Here is a 23,580-nt window from a genome sequence, read left to right on the forward strand (position 1 = left end):
CCAACCACACTGGCTTCTAGGGTAGTCCCCGTCACACCGGGCAGGAGCTGCCAGGCCTCCGCTTTGGCCATTTCTTCCACCGGGACACTCCTCCAGACATCCACTCGCCAACTGCCTCGCCTCCTTCAAGTCTTTGCTCAAATCTCAAGTTCTCAGTAGGGTCTAACTGAAGCCACCTCCCTTCAGCCAGTGATCCTGAACACTCCCTCCCCCCCGACTTTTTCTTCCTTTCACAGCATTTATTACATAAAATAGTACGTACTCACTAAAATATATCCAATGAGGGCAGGGGTTTTCAACTGGTGGATTTGAGTTCCTAAAACAGTGCCTGGCTTGTAGGAGGCCCTCAAATATTTGCTGAGTGAGCAAATACAATGACATGAGCCTCAAAGGGGCAGCACTTGATTGTTAAAAGGCAGTGGAGAGGACTTCCCTGGTGGTGCAGTGGTTCAGAATCCACCTGCCAATGCAGGGGACACGGGTTCGAGCCCTGGTCCAGGAAGATCCCACATGCCACAGAGTAACTAAGTCCATGCGCCACAACTACTGAGCCTGCGCTCTAGAGCCCGCGAGCCACAACTACTGAGCCCACGTGCCACAACTACTGAAGCCTGTGCGCCTAGAGCCCGTGCTCCGCAACAAGAGAAGCCACCGCAATGAGAAGCACGCGCACCACAATGAAGAGTAGCCCCCGCTCGCCGCAAATAGAGAAAGCCCGCGCGCAGCAACAAAGGCCCAACACAGCCCAAAAAAAAAAAAAAAAAAAAAAAGGCAGTGGAGAGAAAGGACACTACGGACCCGCATCTCCTGAACCTGAAATAAGTGGAGTGTAGGAGGAAAAGACACCTCCATTTTGAAGACTTCAGGGGAAGCAGTGACTTAAGGGGGCAGGAAGTAGGTGAAAGAGTTCAGTGAAGAGACTGAGGATGTGGGTAGAGGTGTTAACCACAGGTGGGGCTTGAGAGGGCTTGGTGTTAAGTTTTGGGAGGTACACAGGAATTAGAGGCTAAGTCAGGGGAGAAGCAAGCCCAAAGTGGTTTGCAGATCAAAGTGAAAAAGACAGAAAGGGCCAAATGGTGTATTTACATTTCAGGTGGAGATGAAAGAGGGCTAGAAGGCCTGGGAAGTTTAGCCAGCATAAAAAGAATTCCTAGCAACCCTTGGTAGATAGAAAAGATTCTTCCCTTCACACCATGGTTTGAATGATTTTCAATTTTGTGGATGACGAGGCCATCACATTTGGTCTTTTCCTCCTTCCCAGAACCCCAGAGGCCACTGAGAAGTGTCTGCTGGACTGAGACGAAAGGCTTTCCTGTTCATGGCACCTCAGCAATTCCCCTCTGCATAATATAATAACCCTGCACCACGAGCAGCCTGTCAAACCCTCATTCTCCAGACCCAGAACTGACTCTGAATCAGGCATCCAGGATCACAACCCCAAGGTCCATTATAAAAGGCAAGAAGATACAGGCTTCTTTTCAAAGACAGACCATAGCACTCAACGCTCCTACCTCCCCTCCGGTGAACCCCACACTTCCTGGGCAAGAGAAAGCAGAGCAAAGGGAAGGCTTCCTTCCACTGGTCCTGACTCACCTCTGTTGCTTGGTAGCTTCTCTCTGCAGAAATTTCTCCAGAGTTACGAGAACATATGTGTATGCCAAGATTCAAGGAAAATGTTACTCCCAGTCAGAGGAAGAAATTATACTGCTCTCTAAGGAAAAGTGGCTAACTATAAATCAGGCCTTTGGGAGTGATGTCATTTTGATGCTCCTCGCAGCTCTAAGGAGACTTATTAAATATTCAATAATTAATAATAATGCCTTCAAGACCATCTCTCTCATGGAACTGTCCCTGTAAAAGAAGCCAGAAGTAATTAGACTTAGGCTTGACTTCCTGTCCACCAACTAGATCTCAGGGATACAGGGCATTTGTCCTCCCAGTACTTCGTAGCAAAATGCCCACACTTCTGCATCAGGTGTCCTCCAAGAATGGATCATTAGGCAGATATTTAAAAGAGCCACCTGTAGAAGGCAGCTTCCAAGATGCCCCGATGATTCCCACTTCCTGGTATTCATACCTTCTTCCCAGGTTGTACCAGTGATGGCCACTGTGACCAATAGAATATGGCAGAGATATGTCGCTTCCGAGACTAGATTACACAGGACTGTGGTTTGAGTCTTGGGATCTCTCCATCTCTTGGATCACTTGCTCTGGGGGAAACAAGTTGCCACATCAAGCAGCCCTATGGAGAGGAACTAAGGCCTGCCAAGAGCCAAGAGAGTGAGCTTGGAAGAGGACCTACCCCAATCCAGTCTTCAGTGACTGCAGCCCTAGTCAAAGTTTGAATGCAAGCTCATGAAAGACGTGAGTCAGAACCACCCAGATTTAAGCTGCGCAGATTTCTGGCCCACAGACACTATTTTCAGATGCTAAATGTTGCAGTAATTGGTTACACAGCGATATATAATTAATTCACTATCCTACACAGACCTGAGAAAAAAATCGTAAGTTTAACCTCAATTCCTATCCTACATGCACATAGGACCAAGTTCTCTGTCCATAAGAAAGCAAATTATTCATTCAACAATTACTTATTGTCAAATATGGGCAAGGTATTTCCAAGCAACTCCAGCCTTCATATAGTCTATAATCTTCTATAAAATAAAGAGAAATACTTACAAAGACACACACACACACACACACACACACACATCCAGCTGCTCAATCCATTGGTTTCATTAGCTTTTTTAAGTTTACTTGCTACTAATGCTTTGCCTCCTCCCCCCCCCCCACCTTGCCCCACTCTTTGCTTTCACAAACCCTCTTGGGAAGGTACATCAAGTCCCACTTCCCGGTTAATTTGACTGCTCAGTGCACTCACACTCATTTTTACTGTACCACATGCCCTCCCATCTAAGGGGGAAAGAAATTTGGGTCCCCTGATTCCATTCAGTATTGGGACAAGGAGGCATTTACTTAGTATTTTACTAAGAGGGGAAAAATCCTGATCACAGGTGTGGAGAACAATTCTAATTTCTGCAATTAGTGACTAAGTGGCAACAGCAGCGCTGATACAATCACAGCTCACGTCCTGATAACAGCTGAAGTGGCAAGGGGGGGGGAAGGGAGATGCCGCCCCTAACCCCTCACTGTCTCTCAAAGCAGCAGGAGGGTCATATGCTGCTCTAAGAAAATCAGGAGCCTCCCTCTACGCAAAAAAGGTCAAAGGGCGACCTTTCTCCCCTTCAGCCACAAAACCAGCCTCTGCCAAACCTAAACAGCGTGGGAGACAGTCAGAGGTAAATGGAGCCCCAGACAGAAAACCCCCGGGGCACTCTCCTCCCGCTGCCGGCTGGGGTCGGAGTCAGGTGACTCCTCAGGGCACAAAGCAAACCTAAACAAAGATCACTGACCCCATGACAGACGGGGTAAGAAGCCTCTGGCAGTAGGACCACGGAAAACCATTAACTCTTGCTTCTTTACAGTCGCAGCAAACTGGAGGAGCTACAAGTGACTCGGCAGCTCAGCCTTCAGAGATGCATCTGGAGGAACCGGGACCCCATCCCAGGACACAGGCTCTGAGCACTGTACACACGCCTCCAGCCACAACGGCAACGGGCAGGCGGGACCCCTCCCCACCAGCTGTCACTGGCCTCGCGACCAGTCACAGCCGGGCAAGCCCGTCCCCTCTGGCCGCTCCCCCAGAGGCTGCGACCCCGCGGGGGCGGCAGGGAGGAGACGCTTTTTCCCAAGGCTCTGGGGCGAGGGCACGCCTGTCCCCCGGAAAGGGGCGCCAGGCGGGGCGCCAGGGGGGGCGCGGCCCGGTGCCCAGCGGGGCTCCAGATCCCTCATCCCCCTCGGGAGCGAAACGAGCCTCCCAGTCCCCAGCCCCGCGTGCCCCGCGTTCCCCACCTTGTCGCCGAAGCTGCGGGCCGTCAGCAGGTCCGGGCTGGGCGTGCTGTCGCCGCCCACGGCCTCCTCGCTGCTGGAGCCGGCCAGCGGGTGCGGCATGTCGCGCAGGGAGTGGGGCCCAGTGGACGGCAGGGCCTTGGGGGGCCCGCCCGACATGGCGCGCACGGCTCGGGACGCGCCGCCGCCGCTTCCTCCTGCAGCCCGCCGCCGCGGGCTCCCCCAGAGCCCGGGCCGAGGCCCCGCTCGGCCGCGGCTCGGTCGGAGGCCCAGCACCAGCCGGGCTGGGAGCCACCGCCACCGCCACCGCCACCGCCACCCGCTGGCTCGCGTCTGCCCGCGCCGGGCTGCGCTGGGCTGGGCCGGACTGCTCCGCTCCACTCCGCTCCGCGCCGGAGCCCGCGGCGTACCCGCTCGCACCTTAGCCAGGGCGCCCAGCCCGCCCCGCCACGCCGCCCAGCCCGCTCGCCGCCCCGCCCCCGCGGCGCGCGGCAGCCCCCGGAGGGGGAGGGGGCGGGGGCGGGGAGAGCGGGGGAGCGGGAGGGGGATGCGGACAGCTCCGCCCTCTCCCGCCGTCCCGCAGGAAGTGCGCCCTGGGCCCTCCGCCGCTGTCCACCGAGAGTCCAAGCTCGCCTCCTGGCCCGTTGGGGGCTTCGCGCAGACCCCGGAGCTAATGTTTAACGGAAATCAGAGGTGGAAAAAGACGTTGGAGGAGCCTGTTCCATTCCACCCGCGTTTACTGCTGCGCCCAGGGGCAGCCACGCTTGGGGTTGGGGGCTTTAGGACACGCACGTGAGTCGGGATCTTCTGGCCTCTGAAATAACCCAGGATAGGAGGAATTATGACACATTTTATAAGAATGGCGTAAAAGGTTATGAGGCTCCCAGGAGATAGAGACATCAGGCGGGGAACCTAGAAGGAAATTCAAAGACGCAGTGTGGAGTTTCTTCAAATGCACGCTAAGATCCCATGCCATCTTGCTTCTGCAGTTCACCGGGTTTATGTAAGGTTAAACCTCAGAAGAGTGAGCATCAGTAAATAAAGAGGGAGTGCTACACATGATCTATGACTCTTAAACTCACACCTTGACCAAACTGCCATTTGAAAGAATCGTGAAGTTCCCGTTTTTATTTTGCATGCTTCTGTGCTTCCTTTCCAGGTCTTTGGCTGGGCTGGATTCTGAGCTTTATTTGCTAGCAGAATGGAGATAGTCAAGGCGTTACTTGGCTGTTTGAGGGTGGAAGTTCACCTCTTTTTTCCACCTTACCTGGCTTCACAGCTTCTGTGCTCAGGGCCAAATCAGTAGAGGCCATCAGCCCATGTAAGAACAAGTTGATACTAGAAGAGTAATGGGGAGGAGGCCCACTGTAAGGGAGCACATTTTCCCGATCTCTTCCCAAACTCTTTAGGTTCGTCCAGTGTTACCTGACTAATCTTGAAGTCGGGATTCACTGTGGTCTCCACCACCCTTTTCTTCTAAAGAAACAAGTGATACTTCAGCATGAGGAGAATGCCGAGAGTTGAAGCTGACCCAAAATATCGTCCAGGGATTCACTGAGCTTCACAGACCTTCCCTTATTTCCCCTGGTCTAAGTCATCTGGCCTCAGTCCTCAAGTTATCTTTTCTTTCCCCGACGTGGGTCTGCCTTGGTTGGGGAAAATAGAACTCAGAGGACACTGGGAACAATTTTTTAAATGCTGCATCTACCTCACAGGAATGCCAGTGTCCGGTCCTCTTGGAGTTGAGTAAAATTAATACTTTTATATTCAAGGGCTGCTTACAACTACAACAGACCCTATTATCTGTTCTTCTGATTAAAACAAATAGCATGAATATAACTAGAAATGAGTGTTCTATAGATGTATAACATAGGTATTTTTTTATTGAATGATGTTGTTTATTTTAACAGCCAGGCCACCTTCCCACAATCGAGATCTCATTTTATTAAGACTCCACACAGCTTTCTCCTCAAGATGGCAGGGAAGAGTGAAAAGAGAGCCACATTTGAATTCCTGATTGCTAACTATAAGTGGGTGATCATGAGCAAGTTACCTAACCTAAACAAACCTGCTTCCTGACCCAAAAAGAAGGACAGAGAGCAGGTAATAATATTTACCTTACTTGGTGGTTGTGAGAATGAAACAGCCATCGGTATGTAATATTCCCAGCCAAATGCTGCCATGGAATAGATGCTCCCTGAATGTTAATTCCCTTCCTTTCCCTCTCTCTCATGCTTTCTCTACTATTCTTATGAAATGATAATCATAAAAGTTTTCATAAATAAACATGCTCTCTCCAAACTCCTCTATTTGCTCATTTTGGGTCAGAGTATCATTTTTCTATGCTCCCACCGTTTAAAAAACAAAAACAAAACAGAGTTCCTGAAAGGCCATATGAAACAGTTTATTTTACAGTTTCCTCGTTGGTCAATGGCATGGGGCCACAATGATCCAGTGGGTAGTCATCAAAACTAAAGAAAGTGGATTTCTATGGAAAACATTTTGGGATAAAGTTTCCACCAGTCAAATTTAGCCCAGGACTGCCTATTCATATTCACCATTTCCTGTTGTATTTCAGTGTTCCTTGTGGTGGGAAATTGTCACTGAAACAGAGCAAGTGTCCCAGACTATGTGACTGTGCTTTTTCTAAAAGTTTTCAAAGCAAGATGGTGGTGAGGAGGAAACGTGAAGTTTCTGTATCAGAGCAAAAGGTTGTAGTGTTTATTGGAATGTATGGAGGGAAGCTTGGGTTTCTAGGGCTCAGCTCTGAGGAAAATGCACTGGATGTGTGTGCATGGGGTATGGGGAGATGCCACCAAAACCCAGGAACACAGCATGGGCCCTTCCCCCACCTCTCAACCCCCCATTCCTGTCCACAAGGAACCTTAGGCACTTAGGCTGGAAACTTTCAGAAGACAGGGCCTTGGGCCCCAGAATTCAGTAAGTATGCCAAGCCAGAATCCCAAAACCTCATAGCAAGTCTATCAGGGCTTTACATGAGACCCAGACCTTAAAAACAAAGCAGAGTCACAACGAAGCATTCTTTCTTTCTCTCTCCTGGTACAGCATGTGTCTAGGCCTTATTCATGTTTGTGTTAGCTGCTTATCCTCTTCTGGTTTTTAATACAATCATAGCTTTATTTTATGTGGCATCCCAAACCCTGCCTCAAAATAACACCACCACTTCTGAAGTGGACGGCTGATGAGGACAAAGGAGGTTTTCAAAGAGCATTCAAAGTGACATGTAGAAGGCCACAGAGGGCTGCCTCAAACAAGAGGGGCAACTGAGAAGGCACTAGCGCCAACAGAGGCAAAATTGTGTGCACAGTTTAATTCAGCCAGTGATGTTCCAGGAAAAAGCAAAAGCCAGCAGTTCCACTTGAGGCCAGGATCTGAGGAGTTTTGCAAACAAGAAATTAGAATTTGCCCCAGAACCGGCAGAGAGGCTTGTGGGTAAGTGATAGGATCATTTTACCTTTCCATGTAGAAGCTCCTCCCCTGAAAGCATAGAGACCCTCTGAGGCGGGGAATGCAATACAGATCATGGAGTCGGTGCCTAAGAACCACCTGTGTGCTTGTTAAAATGCAAATTTCTAGGCCCACCTAAGAGATTCTGATTCAGGGATGGGAATCTGGAATCTGCATTTTCTTAAACAACGTCCTAGCTGATGCTCATGATGATTCTGGTCTACAGACTATAAGAAATACTGTTCTCCACTCTATGACATAAATCACAGCAAGATCCTTTTTGACCCAGCTCCTAGAGAAATGGAAATAAAAACAAAAATAAACAAATGGGACCTAATGAAACTTAAAAGCTTTTGCACAGCAAAGGAAACCATAAACAAGACAAAAAGACAACCCTCAGAATGGGAGAAAATGTTTGCAAATGAAGCAACTGACAAAGGATTAATCTCCAAAATTTACAAGCAGCTCATGCAGCTCAATATCAAAAAAACAAACAACCCAATCCAAAAATGGGCAGAAGACCTAAATAGACATTTCTCCAAAGAAGATATATAGATTGCCAACAAACACATGAAAGAATGTTCAACATCATTAATCATTAGAGAAATGCAAATCAAAACTACAGTGCGATATCTCACACCGATCAGAATGGCCAGCATCAAAAAATCTACAAACAATAAATGCTGGAGAGGGTGTGGAGAAAAGGGAACCCTCTTGCACTGTTGGTGGGAATGTAAATTGATACAGCCACTATGGAGAACAGCGCGGAGGTTCCTTAAAAAACTAAAAATAGAACTACCATACAACCCAGCAATCCCACTACTGGGCATATACCCTGAGAAAACCATAATTCAAAAAGAGTCTGTACCACAATGTTCATTGCAGCTCTATTTACAATAGCCAGGACATGGAAGCAACCTAAGTGTCCATCGACAGATGAATGGATAAAGAAGATGTGGCACATATATACAATGGAATATTAGCCATAAAAAGAAACGAAATTGAGTTATTTGTGGTGAGGTGGATGGACCTAGAGTCTGTCATACAGAGTGAAGTAAGTCAGAAAGAGAAAAACAAATACCGTATGCTAACACATATATATGGAATCTAAAAAAAAAAATGAAGAACCTAGGGGCAAGATGGAAATAAAGACGCAGACCTACTTACTAGAGAATGGACTTGAGGACACGGGGAGGGGAAAGGGTAAGCTGGGACGAAGTGAGAGAGTAGCACTGACATATATACACTACCAAATGTAAAATAGCTAGCTAGTGAGAAGCAGTCACATAGCACAGGGAGATCAGCTCAGTGCTTTGTGACCAGCCAGAAGGGTGGGATAGGGAGGGTGGGAGGGAGACGAAAGAGGGAGGAGATATGAGGATATATGTATATGTATAACTGATGCACTTTGTTATAAAGCAGAAACTAACACACCATTGTAAAGCAATTATACTGCAATAAAAATGTTAAAAAAAAGGACTAAACAAACCTTAAAAAAAAAAAAAGAAATACTGTTCTCATAGCTCCACCCATTTCTCTAAATCAAATTGACATGCCCCTTATTGTCAATAGCACTTTTAAGTTCTTACTTTGGAAAATTTTCCTGTTTGCTGAAAAGTTGCTTAGATAGGCAGATTTCTCTTACAAAATTCTATTACCAGGTCCTTTTGCCCTAAACTTTTAGTGTTATTTTTTTTTTTTTTAGATTATTATTTTTTCTTTAAGTTTTTTTTAATTTTTTATTTATTTATTTATTTATTTATGGCTGTGTTGGGTCTTCGTTTCTGTGCGAGGGCTTTCTCTAGTTGTGGCAAGTGGGGGCCACTCTTCATCGCGGTGCGCGGGCCTCTCTTGTTGCGGAGCACAGACTCCAGACGCGCAGGCTCAGTAGCTGTGGCTCACGGGCCTAGTTGCTCCACGGCATGTGGGATCTTCCCAGACCAGGGCTCGAACCCATGTCCCCTGCATTAGCAGGCAGATTCTCAACCACTGCGCCACCAGGGAAGCCCTAGTGTTATTTTTATTGAGCAGTTACCAGGTGCTTAAAATTTGGGAGAAGATCTCAGATGAACTAAACTATCTGTTGACAGATTCATGTCATAGGTCTGGCTGTAAAGAGCCTCACAGTGGAGTAGATATTTTCCAAAGCCCCGCAAACTTCTTTGGCTGGCCCTGCAGGCTCCTAGGAGCTGGGCCTCACCTGGCCACAGAAATATAATTTACTGCCAGCACAGAGGGCTACCTGTTAACCTGGCTTTCTTCACAAGCTGGATCTGGAGTGTGTGGCTGTGTGTATACTCCTTTGTGGTCATTATCCATTACAGAGTTTGGGCTGGAGAAGGTATTGAGCTGACAAGTACTGGAAGCCTTGGCACTGAGTCTTATTAGTGAATCTTTGAATAGGATGGAAAGCCTGTTTATTGGCTGTGTGCCCCATGAACGTGTTTGATTCCATCACTAGGAATGATCTTTAGAGGCATCTAGAAGATGAACATTCAGACATCATATGACCCAACAGTTCCCACTCCCAGAACATAACAGAAATGCATATGTATATTCATCAAAAGATGGATTCAAGAATCTCCACAGTGGGCTTCCCTGGTGGCGCAGTGGTTAAGAATCTGCCTGCCAATGCAGAGGACACTGGGTTGGAGCCCTGGTCCAGGAAGATCCCATATGCCGCAGAGCAACTAAGCCCGTGCACCACAACTACTGAGCCTGTGCTCTATAGCCCATGAGCCACAACTACTGGGCCCACGTGCCACAACTACTGAAGCCCATGTGCCTAGAGCCTGTGCTCCACAACAAGAGAAGCCACCACAATGAGAAGCCCACACACCACAACGAAGAGTAGCCCCTGCTCGCCAAGACTAGAGAAAGCCTGCATGCAGCAACGAAGACCCAACACAGCCAAAAATAAATGAAATAAATTAAAAAAAAAAAATCTCCACAGCAGCAGAGATTTATAGTAACCAAAACTAGAAAAAACTCACATGACTGTCAACAGTGGTGTAGTCACACAATTGAACATTATACCGCAAGAAGAATGAAGAAACAATGTGCTGGGGAGTTCCCTGGTGGGCCAGTGGTTAGGATTCCGGGTTTTCACAGCCGTGGCCCAGGTGCGTTCCCTGGCTGGGGAACTGAGATCCCACAAGCTAGATACGACGAAAGAATGTCTCCCGCTGATTCCATTTGTATAAAATTCAAAAACAGGCAAAACTAATGTATTGAACTAAAAGTCGACTAATGTTACATTTGTGGGCGTTTCTGGGGTACTGATAATATTCTGTTTCTTAATGTGGGGCTGGTTCTTTGTAAAAATTCAGCAAGCAGTACATTTCTGCTCTGTGAGCCTTTATGTGATACTTCAATAAGAAGTTTACGTACATAAGGCATCTAGTCTGCGACCCTCACTTCATAAGTGAGGAAGCTGAGGCCAGCTGTGTTAAGTAACTTGCTCGAGGTCAGCCAGTTAGTTCTAATGCTTGTGCTCCCTCCCACTTGGATGCGTACTGATGCAATGTGGGTTTGGGGAACGCGGGTTTGGGGGAAGCCAAAAGGTAAAGAAGTGAGGAAATAAGAGGGAGAGAAAGATGTGTGAGCAACTGTTAGTTGCCACTACTCCTTTGCCCCTCATGACTGCTAGTTGTCCCGTCTCTCTTCCTCCCTCTCCCTTCAAATGCAGCCTTGCGAGGCCCTGATGCCTGGAGCTGCTACAGCCATCTTGTGGCCACAAGCGAGACATTCCCAACTCCCTGAGTATAGCTGAGCGCATAAATGGAATGTGACCATGTCACTGATGGCATCATTGAGCCACTGCACCTGACTCCAGACTTCTTAAATAAAAAATACACATCCCTATGGTCTCAGGCACTTTAATGGGGATCTCTGTTAACATGCAGCTGAACTCATCCTTAGGGATTCAGAAGATGAGGAATACAAGCAAGCAAAAGAAAGTCTAAGAAGAGAGTGCCCCTTTGTGGGAAGCAATGTTCCCAGCAGTGGCAGCATCCTTCAATAACGTGCATTCTCAGAAGGGGCAAGGTGAAAACTGGTACTTGGGGTGGAGGTGAGGGGAGCAAAAAGGTCTTAGATATTACAATGGCTGTCTGCAAAGTTCAGCCCCACCCAACAAAATCTGATTCCTTAGTATTTAATTTTTCTTGTTAGGGAAAATTTAAACCTAATTAACCTTTCCCACGTAGGAGCAGTAATGTTGGGAAAGAAGAAATAAAGGGTGGAGAAACATTACTCTCTAAAGATTCTGGAAAACTCTAAAACCAAAGAGGAGCAGAGTTCCTGAGCCTTCCCAAGGCCTCTAAATTCTACTAGCTCTTCCCAGATCCTTGCCACTGTGGTAGCTCCGGGCAGCCCTGCTCTGCCCAGCCCCTCCTGTGCTTTGTAAATGGGGTGATAAATGATCATGCAGGCCCACAGACTCATCCTCATTATATAGAGGTAGTGAGACCACACGGGCACGAGGCCTTGTCTTTCTGTATAACTGGTGGGCAGGGTAGCAAGATGGTGCTGGGGGGCACAGCAAGAAAGTTCTACTCAGTACCCAGATTATAGGTGCAGGTGAGGTGACTTGCTAAAGACAGGGCTTCTGCCCACCCCAGCTAGATAAGGCCCTTCATTGTGCTGGCGTTTCGGGATTCTGTGATTGGCACAGCAGGAGGCTTGGTTTTCCCTGTGCCCCACTCGGGTCTTCCTGCAATGTGGCTGGCAGAACACCATGCCCACACTCATGAAGAAAACGGGAGATACCTGAAGCTGCACTCACCACACAGCCATTAATCTGATTCTCTCGGCCTGCTGGAATAGCAGACTTTGAGCTGGGGCCCATACATGGACGCTTCTAGAAGTCTTATCTGTAGGAATGTTCATTTTCTCCAAAATCAAACCCAGTCCTCTGTGAGACTTCTTAAACCACCCTGTCCTGCAATAGAATGGGGTTTGTTCAGCTCCCAGTTTTTAGTGCAGATGGTGTATCTTGGCTCCTCCACGTTCACAACCATGTAAAGTCTTCCAAATTAACTCATTCAACAGCTTCTTGTTATCAAGGCAGACCTAAGTTCCCTCTAGGAAAAGCCACACACTTAGTCACTCAGGATAGGATCTTTGGAGGTTACTGATGATACAAGTAAAGTAATTTAACACAAATGAGGGCAGAGTTCTAGCCTCACCTTGACCGCTGGATTTCAGTACAGCCTCAGAATTAAGGTCTGCTTTGCTGACTTCAGTCCATCCATCAGAAACACTACTGCCCAGAACCCCCTGGAGTGTTGGTACCCGGGTACATGGCCAGGGATTAGGAAACTTAAGGGGACACCAGAAACTAAATCATGTCACTACTCCCTTAAAAATGATCCTGAGCAGCATCTTGGGGGTTAGGGTTCGGGGGGCCTGTTGTCACTGTAAACCATGTGCTTTCTGGGATGGGATGCATGGAGTGTGACCAGGACATCCAGAATCGACTGTTCTAGAAGGCTTCTCTCAGCTGACTGTGGGAATTTGGACAGGGAAATGACTTCTGAAAAATTCCTTTCTGACCCATGCACATAATTTGTTCAAATTAAGCACTAGAGATACCAACTCCGTGGCTGAAGGCAGGATGCTTTCTTGGCCTTAGATATACTCCCTCAGGAAGGATGTGGCTAGCAAAAATATTTCCCCCTCCACTTTAATTTAATCTTTTTATTTTAGAATACTTTTTAGATTTATGGAAAAGTTGCAAACATAGTACAGAGAATTCTCACATACCCCTTACCCAAAGTCTCCTTTTGTTAACATCTTATATCATTATGGTACATTTGTCACAACTAAGGAGTTCAACATTGGTACATTACTATTAACTGTATGCATTATTGTATTTCACTAGTGTTCTTTTTCTGTTACAGAATCCCATCCAGAATACCCACAATACATTTTATAGTCATATCTCTCAGCCTCCACTATTTTGTGGCAGTTTCTCAGACTTTCCTTATATATAATGACCTTGAAAGGTTTGAAAAGTATTGATCGGGCATTTTATAGAATGCCCTTCATTTGGGTTTGTCTGGTATTTTTCTCATGGTCACACTGGGGTTATGGGTTTGGGGGAGGAAGATCACAGAGGTAAAGTGCCCTTCTCATCATATCGTATCAAGGCTACATAGTATCAACATGACTTGTCACTGATGATGTTAACTTTGATCACCTGGTCCAGGTGCTCTTTGCCAGGTTTCTTCACTGTTGTTACTCCTCCCCTGGCACCCCCTCCTCTCATACTGTAGTCTTTGGAAGCCTGTTGCTAAGGGCAGTTTGGCTCCTTTTTGACCATTGCTTTTAGGATCCCATTTTCAACTCTTTATCTGAAAGAGAAAGCCCTGTGGTCAAGGCAGGTATCAAAAGCACCCTGTGAGCAGGCATGATGTGCCCTGCAGTAACCACTTGTGGCCTGATTGGGACCCTGCCTTTTAAGGATGCTCCTCCTCCTTGCTCCTGCCCTTTGGGCCTGGCCCTCAAGGGTTTACCTCCCCCAAGTCTGTTGAAAGAGGAACTTCTCTCTCATTAGGTACAGTAATTTTGTCCTGAAATCTAGTCAAGAAGTGGGGGTCTACTTGATTAGTAGCTAGGAAAGGATTAAGAAGTAAAACATTCCAGATGACTTAAAGATATAAATGTAAAAATAAAATGTTAGCAGTATATTTAAATAACCTTGTAGAAAATGGAGACCTTCAGCCACACTGGAAACTGGAAACCTAAAGTTGTAAAAGAGAAGATAGAGATATTTGACTATAAGAAAATTAAGGAAATTTGATATTAAAAATACTATATATCAAAAGCAAATTGTGATGGGGAACTGGGGGTGATAACTAAAGGATACAGGATTTCTTTTGGGGGTCATGAAGTATTTTAAAGTTGATTGTGAAGATGGTCGCACAACTCTGTGAATATGGTAAAAATCATTGAATTGTACACTTTAAGTAGGTGAATTGATGGGTATGTTAATTAGTTGATTGCACACCTTAAATATATATAATTTTTATCTATCAATTATATCTCAATAAAGCTGGAAAATATTTTTAAAAAACAAACAAATAAATAAATAAAGGCATGAATTTTATGGCATGTGAATTAGATCTCAATAAAACTGTTACCAAAAAAAGACAAATGATATTCCAGAGAAAATTATTTAGAACGCAAATGACCCTCTAGGCGTTGATAAATCCTTGATACATAGAGCTCCTACATATTAATGACACAAACAATCAATCAAAAAATGGACAAAAGGACATGAATAGTCAAATCAAAGAAGAGGAAATACAAATGGCCAATGTAGTATAAAAAAATGTTCAGTCTCACTAGAGATCTATGAAATGTGAACAAAAGCAAAAAGATGCAATCTTTGCTCAACCTACTGGCAAACATTTCAAGATCAATAAATTATAATCAGGTGAAGATAATGTTTTACATGGCCTGAAATTTAAACAATTTAGGGGGCCCTTTTCAAGAAAAAGAATTCAAAATTTCACATACAAAATTTTGTACAAAGGTGAATATTTATTTAGGATGATAATGTAAAACACCACAATTATAAGTTTTACAAAACTGATAAATATCCCAAGCCTCACAAAAAATTTTTTAATTATTTATTTTCTGCCTGACAAACCTCTACAATATTATTTTCCATAGTCTTTGGATGCATGTTCTTTAAGACCTTCTTCTATAATATTTTATAATATTTTCTATAGAGAGAGTAGAAAGATAATGAAGTCTTCTAGAATGGTTGATTGAAATTTGCTTTAAAAATTTTTTTTAATTGAAGTATAGTTGATTTACAATGTTGTGTTAGTTTCAGGTATACAGCAAAATGATTCAGTTATATATATATATATATTCTTTTTCAGATTCTTTTCCATTATAGGTTATTATAAGATACTGAATATAGTTCCCTGTGCTATACAGTAGGTCCTTGTTGTTTATCTATTTTATATATAGTAATGTGTATATTTTAATCCCAAACTCCTAATTTATCCCTCCCCCCAAAATTTGCTTTTTTATTATTGATAGTTTAAAATGTTTCTTTCAGCTTCACATTTGTTGTTGGTAATGTGCTAAGATCCAATCTGATACATTAGGAGGCATAAAATATGTGGCTTACAGAAGTGACAGTGAACCTCATAAATACATCCCGTTAAACTCAAATAGATGCACCCCCAACTCAACTTTCAAAAATGCCTGCAGACACTCTAAGGTCATCCAACCCAAGGGGAAGTGTGAGTGGAGCAGAAAGGCACAATTGTCTTAACTTTTTGCCAATAAAATGACTTACTTTTTCAAATATTACAAAAATATTATATGTGACCCTGTGAGCAAATTGCTAAGGCTTCTCCCTGGGCCTTGGGAGGTAAGGGTTTGGGGGGAAAGAGATATATGTTCAAGTAAAGGACCCTGAAACTGAAACTTCATCGCTTTGCAGGAAATTGGCCTCTGCATCCACTGATACTGAGGACTTAGGGAGAGGACGCTCTCAAAGAGTGTGGGCAGAAACACACGGTGCTGTCAAAATAAAAGCGCTCCTATCTAAGGATATATGTGCAAAGATGTTCATTGCAACATTGTATAAAAAAAGGAAAGTGTAAACGTATGTGTACATCACAAAGGAAAAGGTTGAACAAATTATAGTACATCCACACTATATTATGCAGCAATAAAAAATGAATTAGAGCTCTATATGTTGGGAGGTCTATGATACATTAAATTTAAAAAGGCAAGTTGTACACATCAGAAATTAACACAACATTGTAAATCAACTATACTTCAATAAAATAAATTTTAAAAATAAAAAAGGCAAGTGGTAAAGTAATATGTATAGTGGGATCACTACATATGAACATATATATGTGTAAATGTATATGTGTATATGTTTATATGAGAGTAGGAAAATGCATGATAGTATATGAACCAGAGTATTTAGGTTTATATCTTGGGGTGATGGGACAGCAGGGCAAGGGCAGGCCAGATTAACATTATCTTTCTACAACTTCGTTTGTTTCCTTTCACGCATTACAATGAGCATTTATTTCTTTTGTAATTTAAAAATTCTAATAAGGAAAAATTTTAAATCAAAACATATGAAACATCTGAGTTAAATATATTTACAATGTTTCCTACTTCTTTTCCAAGACTAAGCAACATTCTGTTATAAGCCAATGTTTTTGCTTACCTTTCTCCACTCCTAAAGTGATACAATTACAAGAAGAATTTTAAGAAATCTCCATTATGGGACTTCCCTGGTGGCACAGTGGTTAAGACTCTGCACTCCCAGTGCAGGGGACCCGGGTTCAATATCTGGTCAGGAAACTAGAGCCTGTGAGCCGAAACTAAGGAGCCCACGTGCTGCAAGTAAGACCTGGTGCAACCAAATAAATAAATAAACATTAAAAAAAACAAAAAACCTCCATTATACCCCAATTAACAGGCCTTAGCCTGTAAAAAAAAAAGACTTTATCACGTATCACTTTCTATTTCAAATTATATTTATATGCTACACAACAGCAACAAAGACAATTTTCAGGCACAATCCTAGATGTCTACCTTACGGCTATGCTCCCCCCACTCTTTTTTGTCCTAGCTTCACTTTTGTCAGATGTGTCTTGAGACACTTGTTAACAAGCAAAGTTGAATTCATGTCATATATTTTGAGGTACACTACAGAAGCATTTACAATTTTAGAAAAAATTTCAATATTACTTCTTATTAGAATTTTTTTTTACACTTCAGAATTATGTGTCCCTTTGCTAATAACTGTATATATAATGTGTATTTTCACTGGAACTTATATGTTCCCAGCATCTTCATTTTGATGATGATCTTAAGTTTTTTTAATATTCTGAATACATTCTGAATATAAAACATAACATAGCATATTCTGAGTTGTCTGGATGACCACCATTTAATTGACTAATGAAGTAGATATCAGTTCCCTATATTTATATTTGTTTAAGATCAAGAAACTATCAAATATTTCAACATCAATTTCCTTACGTTAATGACAAATGAATAGCAACAGTCTTAATACATGGAAACTTGTGCCCAGTCAGGCCCATCTGAGCAACTGTGGCGCCTGAACCAGAGTACAGATGCGGGCTTACATTCCATATGTCTAAATATTTAAAAGTTATACATCCAGCTGACAAATATGTGTAAAGCTATGGCTTTGAAATGACTGAAAGCTGGCTAAATATCAAAGACAACTAACTTTATTTTTCATGTCTGGGTGGTCTGTTGATATTTGGTATGAGTGATAAAAAATATTGACACATAAACAGTTCATAAAATTTATTTTTCTTGCCTTGATAGCAGCAAAATAATTATTTACATTATAAGATTATAAGATTTTTCACATAAATGGTGTGTTCAAAGATAAACTAAGGCATATTAAAAATTGTAAGCATTTATTTGAGGAAAAATCAATTTGAAGCAGGCAGTGCCAAACCAGAAGTGGTTAGGAGCACTCCACGGACGGGAGCTGGGGAGAGACTTTTGTAGAGAAAGGGTGGAATAAAGTAAAGAAATGATGGATTGTCTATAGCATAAAGCCTACTTGGCTGTTAGTGACTGGTTGTTCAATTTCATAACCTTGAGTTATTTACAGGCTTAGATTTGGGTTTGTCACAGCATTAGAGCCACCACAGTCTAACGGCTTCCTTGATTAATTAAACAACAGTAATGTCAAATTGGACAAAGTTTCTTAAGTGATTGTACTTCTTAGATAGTTTTTTATTACTTTTAATTTAGAGAAAATGTGTTCTTTGGTAAGTAAACAACTGAAATTGCCAATTAAATTCTTAAAGTAATATTTAGATTCAGAAATAAATCACAAATTTTATATATCACATTAAAACACTGAAATAGGGATACATATGATAAATTATTATCATAGATTAGAATATATTTTAATTTCATCATAAATTATCACTTATATTGCAATTTTTACCATCTCTTAAAGCAATATCTAGAGTCACACAGTAAAGAATCAGTATTATGCTTCACTCATGGTACATATAAAGAGACATATATACAAATGAAAGGAAAATCAATTGTTTAATATTGCAGAAATGTTCCTCAGTCACCAGTCCAAATGTACTAATTCATGAGCAACTCCAGAATCACAAATGAGAATAAGAAGAAAAGCAAGAAAATGGACTTCCAGCACTAAAGAGAAAAAGTGTTGGTTGTTCAAGAATTTATTGAATTCATCTGATCTGAGAGGAAGCATTTAGGATAATTAGTTTTTTCTCTTACCTAAGTACGTCTGCTGCTCAACTCTTCCTTGCACTAAAAAGCAGTGTCCATTTTTGACCTTGTGAGAAAATAGGAAAAATATATGTTGGTTTCTGCCTTCCACTCTCCACCTCATTCCTGGCACAGAGCCCCTGAAACTCTTGTGAATTCCTAAGTGTTAAGAACATTAGGGGACTTCCCTGGTGGCGCAGTGGCTAAGACTCCATGCTCCCAATGCAGGGGGCCCGGCTTCGATCCTTGGTCAGGGAACTAGATCCCACACGCATGCCGCAACTAAGTTCACATGCCACAACCAAGGAGCCCGCCTGCTGCAACTAAGACCCAGTGCAACCAAATTAATAAATATTTAAAAGAAAAAAAAAAGAACATTAGGAACCTCTTCTGTTCTAATAGTTGGCCTTTGACCCTGGCTTCTGAAACAGGGTTCCTAAATCCACTGGAACTTCCTGGGTAGCAGGAGTAGTTTTTGTTCTAATGAGGCGATTCTGGGTGGGCTCCTGGATGGCTCCTGAATGGCAGCTAATCACCACCAGTAAGACCAAGTCATGATCAAAAGCTTGGAATTTTCAACCCTATTCCCCAGTCTCCAGAGAGGGGAGAGGGGCTGGAAATGGAGTTCATGATCCATCCTGCCTATGTCATGAAGTCTCACAAAAATCCCATAGTATGGGGTCTGGAGAACTTCCAGATTGGTGAACCTCCACATACCAGGATGGTGACACACCCCAACTCCACAGTGACAGAAGCTCCTGCACTTGGGGCCCTCTCAGATCTCGCCTCATGTGTGTCTTCATCTGGCTGTTCATCTGTATCCTTTATCATATCCTTTAATGAACTGCTAGACATAGGTGTTTCCCTGAGTTCTGTGAGTCATTCTAGCATATAATCGAATCCAAGTGGAAAGGAGGTCATGGGAACTTCCAATTTGTCGCCAAGTCAGACAGAAGTTGTGGGTAACCTGAGGATCTACAGCCTGCGGTTGACATGTGAAGTTGGGGTGGGCAGTCTCAGGGGCCCGAGCCCTCACCCTGTAGGATTTAACGCTGTCTCCAGGTGGATGGTGTCAGAATTGAGTTAGACTGTAGGACGCTCAGCTGGTGCCTCAGAATTGTGTGGAACCATCCCCCAACTCTGGTGTCAGAGGGTTGTGAGTGTGATAGTAGTGCAAAGGAGACACACAGGAGGAAGACTGGGTTTCTACCCAACCCAGACCTCAATGTGTGCATAACCCAAAAACTTTTACAGCATCCCAACCCAGCTGCCTTTTGCTTTAAGAGCAGAGGGCAAGAGATATGAAGTGTTTCCATCGGGCCTGAGTAGTGTTAGGAGCAGATATTCAAGGTTCTAGGTTATGCTGGGCCAGTGCCAAGTGACAGAGGTTCTCATCTGTTCCTTAACAAGTGTGTGTGTGTGTGTGTGTGTGTGTGTGTGTGTGTGTGTGTGTACATGTGTGTTTTATGCAAGACCCTCTAATATGTGGGGGAAGCAGCCCCTTTTGCTTGAGCCTAAGGTTAGTACTGGGCCGAATGAAAGCCAAATGACTTCAAACATCACCATGCAGATGAAAGTTTACAATCTTGAGTAGAGAAAACTGGTGGGAGAGGCAAGCAAAGTGAAAGAAATGCATGCTGTTGCTAAGGGCATCCTCTTCACACTGTGAATAGTGACCAAGTTTGCCAAAACATCAGTGTCACATAAAATTTAACATTGATTTGAATGTATTAGTTTTGTGGTTTTTTGCGTGATTAAGTTGTAAACAATTCTTAATTTTGAGAAATATCATATTTACCTTGAAAATCTTGTAAAGGTAAGTAGGACTTGTGTTGATTTACAGGTGTTAGGAGTAAAATATAGAAAACGATCATTCCTATCGTTGACAATTAAAAGATTTCTCAAAATAATAGAACAATGTTTTTAAAATGCCCTGGGAGAATCATATGCTTAAAATAAACCACAGTGTAACAAGAGAGACAGCCATGTTATTAATTCAAAGCTATAGTCACATATTTAGGTATTAGATGGTAGATACTGTGAAAGAAAAATCAAAATGGAGTCAGTATTGCTAAGAGACGTCTCTAAAATGCTGCCAGGGGAATGCCTTGGCTGTCCAGTGGTTAGGACTCCACACTTCCACTACCAGGGGCCCCAGGTTTGACCCCTGGTCGGGGAACTAAAATCCCGCAAGTCGCGTGGTTCGGCCTAAAAATAAATAAATAAATAAATAAATAAATAAATAAATAAATAAAATGCAGCTGGAAGGCCCCTGAGGAAATGTGATTTATGCACATCTCAGCCCAGAAGGAATCTGACCTTTTGACCACTTATTGTCTTAACACAGACATCCAGAACATCTGGCCAATGTTCAGAAACTCAAGATATTTACTGCACCCTTACCCTAAAGCAACTTGTGACAGCCATCCCTTAAGGACAAATATTTCCTTTCTTCTATCAGAGTAGAGCCTCATGGCTTTTGCCTTTATAAGCCCCTGATACTTTCTCTTCCCCAGAACACTCTTTTGGTTTTACCCAAATCTGTGTCTCCAGAATTGCAATTCTTAAGACCCCAAATACACTCTTTTCTTATTTGCAGCCTTCTGTGTTTTTTGGGTTGACATTACTGAGTAGGAACCTTCTTTTAAAACAATGGGAAAATACTGTAAGAGATTACATTTGTAGCTCTTTTAACAGGATAATGTTGGTGCAAAATCTTCCTGTCTGATTTGTCTAGTATCATCCACATTGCCCAATATGGTACTTTACATGTAGAAAGCACTCAAGGAAATAGCTCAGATAGTTACCAAAAAAGCAAATTGCAAAAGAATATATATATCAGATAGATAGATAGAATATCAACATTTTTATAAAATTTTAAAACAATTTAATGTATCTTAGGGATACAATGTAGCAAAAGTTTAAAGATATGTACTGGAGCAATGACAACTAAATTCAAGAAAGTGGCTTACCTCAGAGGTGGAGCGAGAGGAGCACGGTGGGGGAAGGGTGCCTGGGAGAACTCAAATGTACTTGAAATGTTTTGTTTTTTAGGCCAGGTAGTAAGTTCCACAGTGTCTATTATATTATTAGTTATAGGTTTTTGTAAGTCTGAACTATTTCATTAAAATGCAACCCAGACAAAAGTCTTTCCAGCATTTGTTTCTCAAGCACTCTCACACGTGCTCTGAGTGAGCTGTGAAAAGTAATGTATTCAATACTAGTTTCCTGTGGCAGCTGTAACAAATGACCACAGACTTGGTACCTTTAAACAACAGAAATTTACCTATCACAGTTTTGGAGACCAGAAGTCCAAAATCAGTTTGTGCTGAAATTAAGGAGGCAAGAATGTTCTTGCTTCTTCCAGCTCCTGGGAGCTGCCAGCATTCCTTGGTTTGTGGCTGCATCACTCCAGTCTCTGCCTCTGATCACACCATCTTCTCTTCTGCCTATGTCAAACCTCCCTCTTCCTCTCTCTTATAAGGACATTTGTGATTATCCAGGGTTCACCTGGATAATCCAGGATAATCTCCCCGCCTCAAGATCCTCAGTCACATCTGCAAAGACCCTTTTCCCATATAAAGTAACATTTACAGGTTCCAGGGTTCAGGATTAGGTCCTGACCACAAATGCCTTTGTCTCCAGTTACAAAGGAATGCAATCCTTTCCTAAAGTCAGAGTTGAATAAAATTGGCCCAAGGGTAGTAAATTAAAGGTACTAATTAATTTTACAGGAACTGGAAGAATGCTAGGGGATTTGGAGAAGCACAGGGCTGGCATTTTATCATTAATGATCTCAAATAAGAGTCTTTCAACAAATATGTTAAATTTATAGATGGCACTGAACCTGGGGAGTAGTTAACCGTGTTAGTGCAGTAGTTTAAGAAGAACAAACACCTTGAACTTTAATGGAACAGTACTGCTGAAGAGCGCATTAGCGGCACACCGTGAGAGCCCACAAAGCATTATTTGACTAAAGGATTAGATCAGCTTTTAAAGCAGTGAAAAAACAAAAGTGAGATTCTGGCCTGCACACTTAAAAGCATCCTATAGACAAGAACAAATCATTCAGTTTGTACTTCCATTAAATATCTATTGAATAAATGAATAAAAGGGCACATTTCAGCTTTCATTAGGTTTAAAAATCAATCAGCAGGTGTACCTGCTTAGCACTCTTCTTGGTACTTTGAGGATACTGGCATGTAGTAGACAGTTGGCCCCTTAGAGCTGACCAAATGAGAAGGAGCTAACATGAAGCATTACATGGCACTCAGGCTGCCCGGCCCCCTGAGGGGTTTAATGCAGTGCAGCGAGTCCTCTTCATAGCCCACCAAAAACAGTAGGGTTCAATCTATTTAATTAAGGGGACAAACCAGTGGCAAAATAAAAGTAACTTTTTTAAAGTCAATCAATCTGTCAAACAAAACACTTCTAATCTAACCCTCACCCCTTCTTGCGGACCTCCTCTCCTTGCCGAACCTGAGAAGACACCTCTTTTCCTTCCCCCATGAGTGAAGAAGCAGAGTGGCCTAATGCCTTGGTATCTGTGCCACACAGACTTGGCTTGCAAACCATGGTCTAGACCTGACTCCACATAGGGAGTGGGACTCAATCTGCACCAGGGAACCCCTCCCTCACATTCTTATCCTTGGCCATGGTTATAAACGCAAGGGGCAACTGCACGTAGTGGTTTAGTTCACTATTGTAATCAAAAAATGGTAGCATCTTGGACAAGTTTCAATGTATCCACATCTTTAAAATTGATAGATGATCATTGTATCCTTCTCAAAGGTTGGTCTTGAGATAATACATGCAGAGTCCTAGCATACGGCAAAGATTCAATGAAAGATTCCCCTAAGGTTTCTAGAGGTTTCATTCCATGGTAAGCAAATTCTCCTTAACCAAACCATCGAATCA

General features: G+C 43.2%; 1 protein-coding gene across 1 annotated transcript in view; it reads right to left on the minus strand.

Annotated features, from left to right (window-relative positions):
• Positions 1 to 4,206, minus strand: part of SNX30 (sorting nexin family member 30) — a 114,932-nt gene extending 110,726 nt beyond the window's left edge. The window contains exon 1 of the mRNA XM_061200095.1: positions 3,913 to 4,206. Coding sequence (XP_061056078.1) covers positions 3,913 to 4,068 — 156 coding nt within the window. The 5' untranslated portion in view covers positions 4,069 to 4,206. The remainder of the gene's footprint in view (positions 1 to 3,912) is intronic.
• Positions 4,207 to 23,580: the final 19,374 nt, after the last annotated feature.

This window comes from Eubalaena glacialis, chromosome 9, assembly GCF_028564815.1.
Source record: "Eubalaena glacialis isolate mEubGla1 chromosome 9, mEubGla1.1.hap2.+ XY, whole genome shotgun sequence".
Classification (NCBI taxonomy): Eukaryota; Metazoa; Chordata; class Mammalia; order Artiodactyla; family Balaenidae; genus Eubalaena; species Eubalaena glacialis.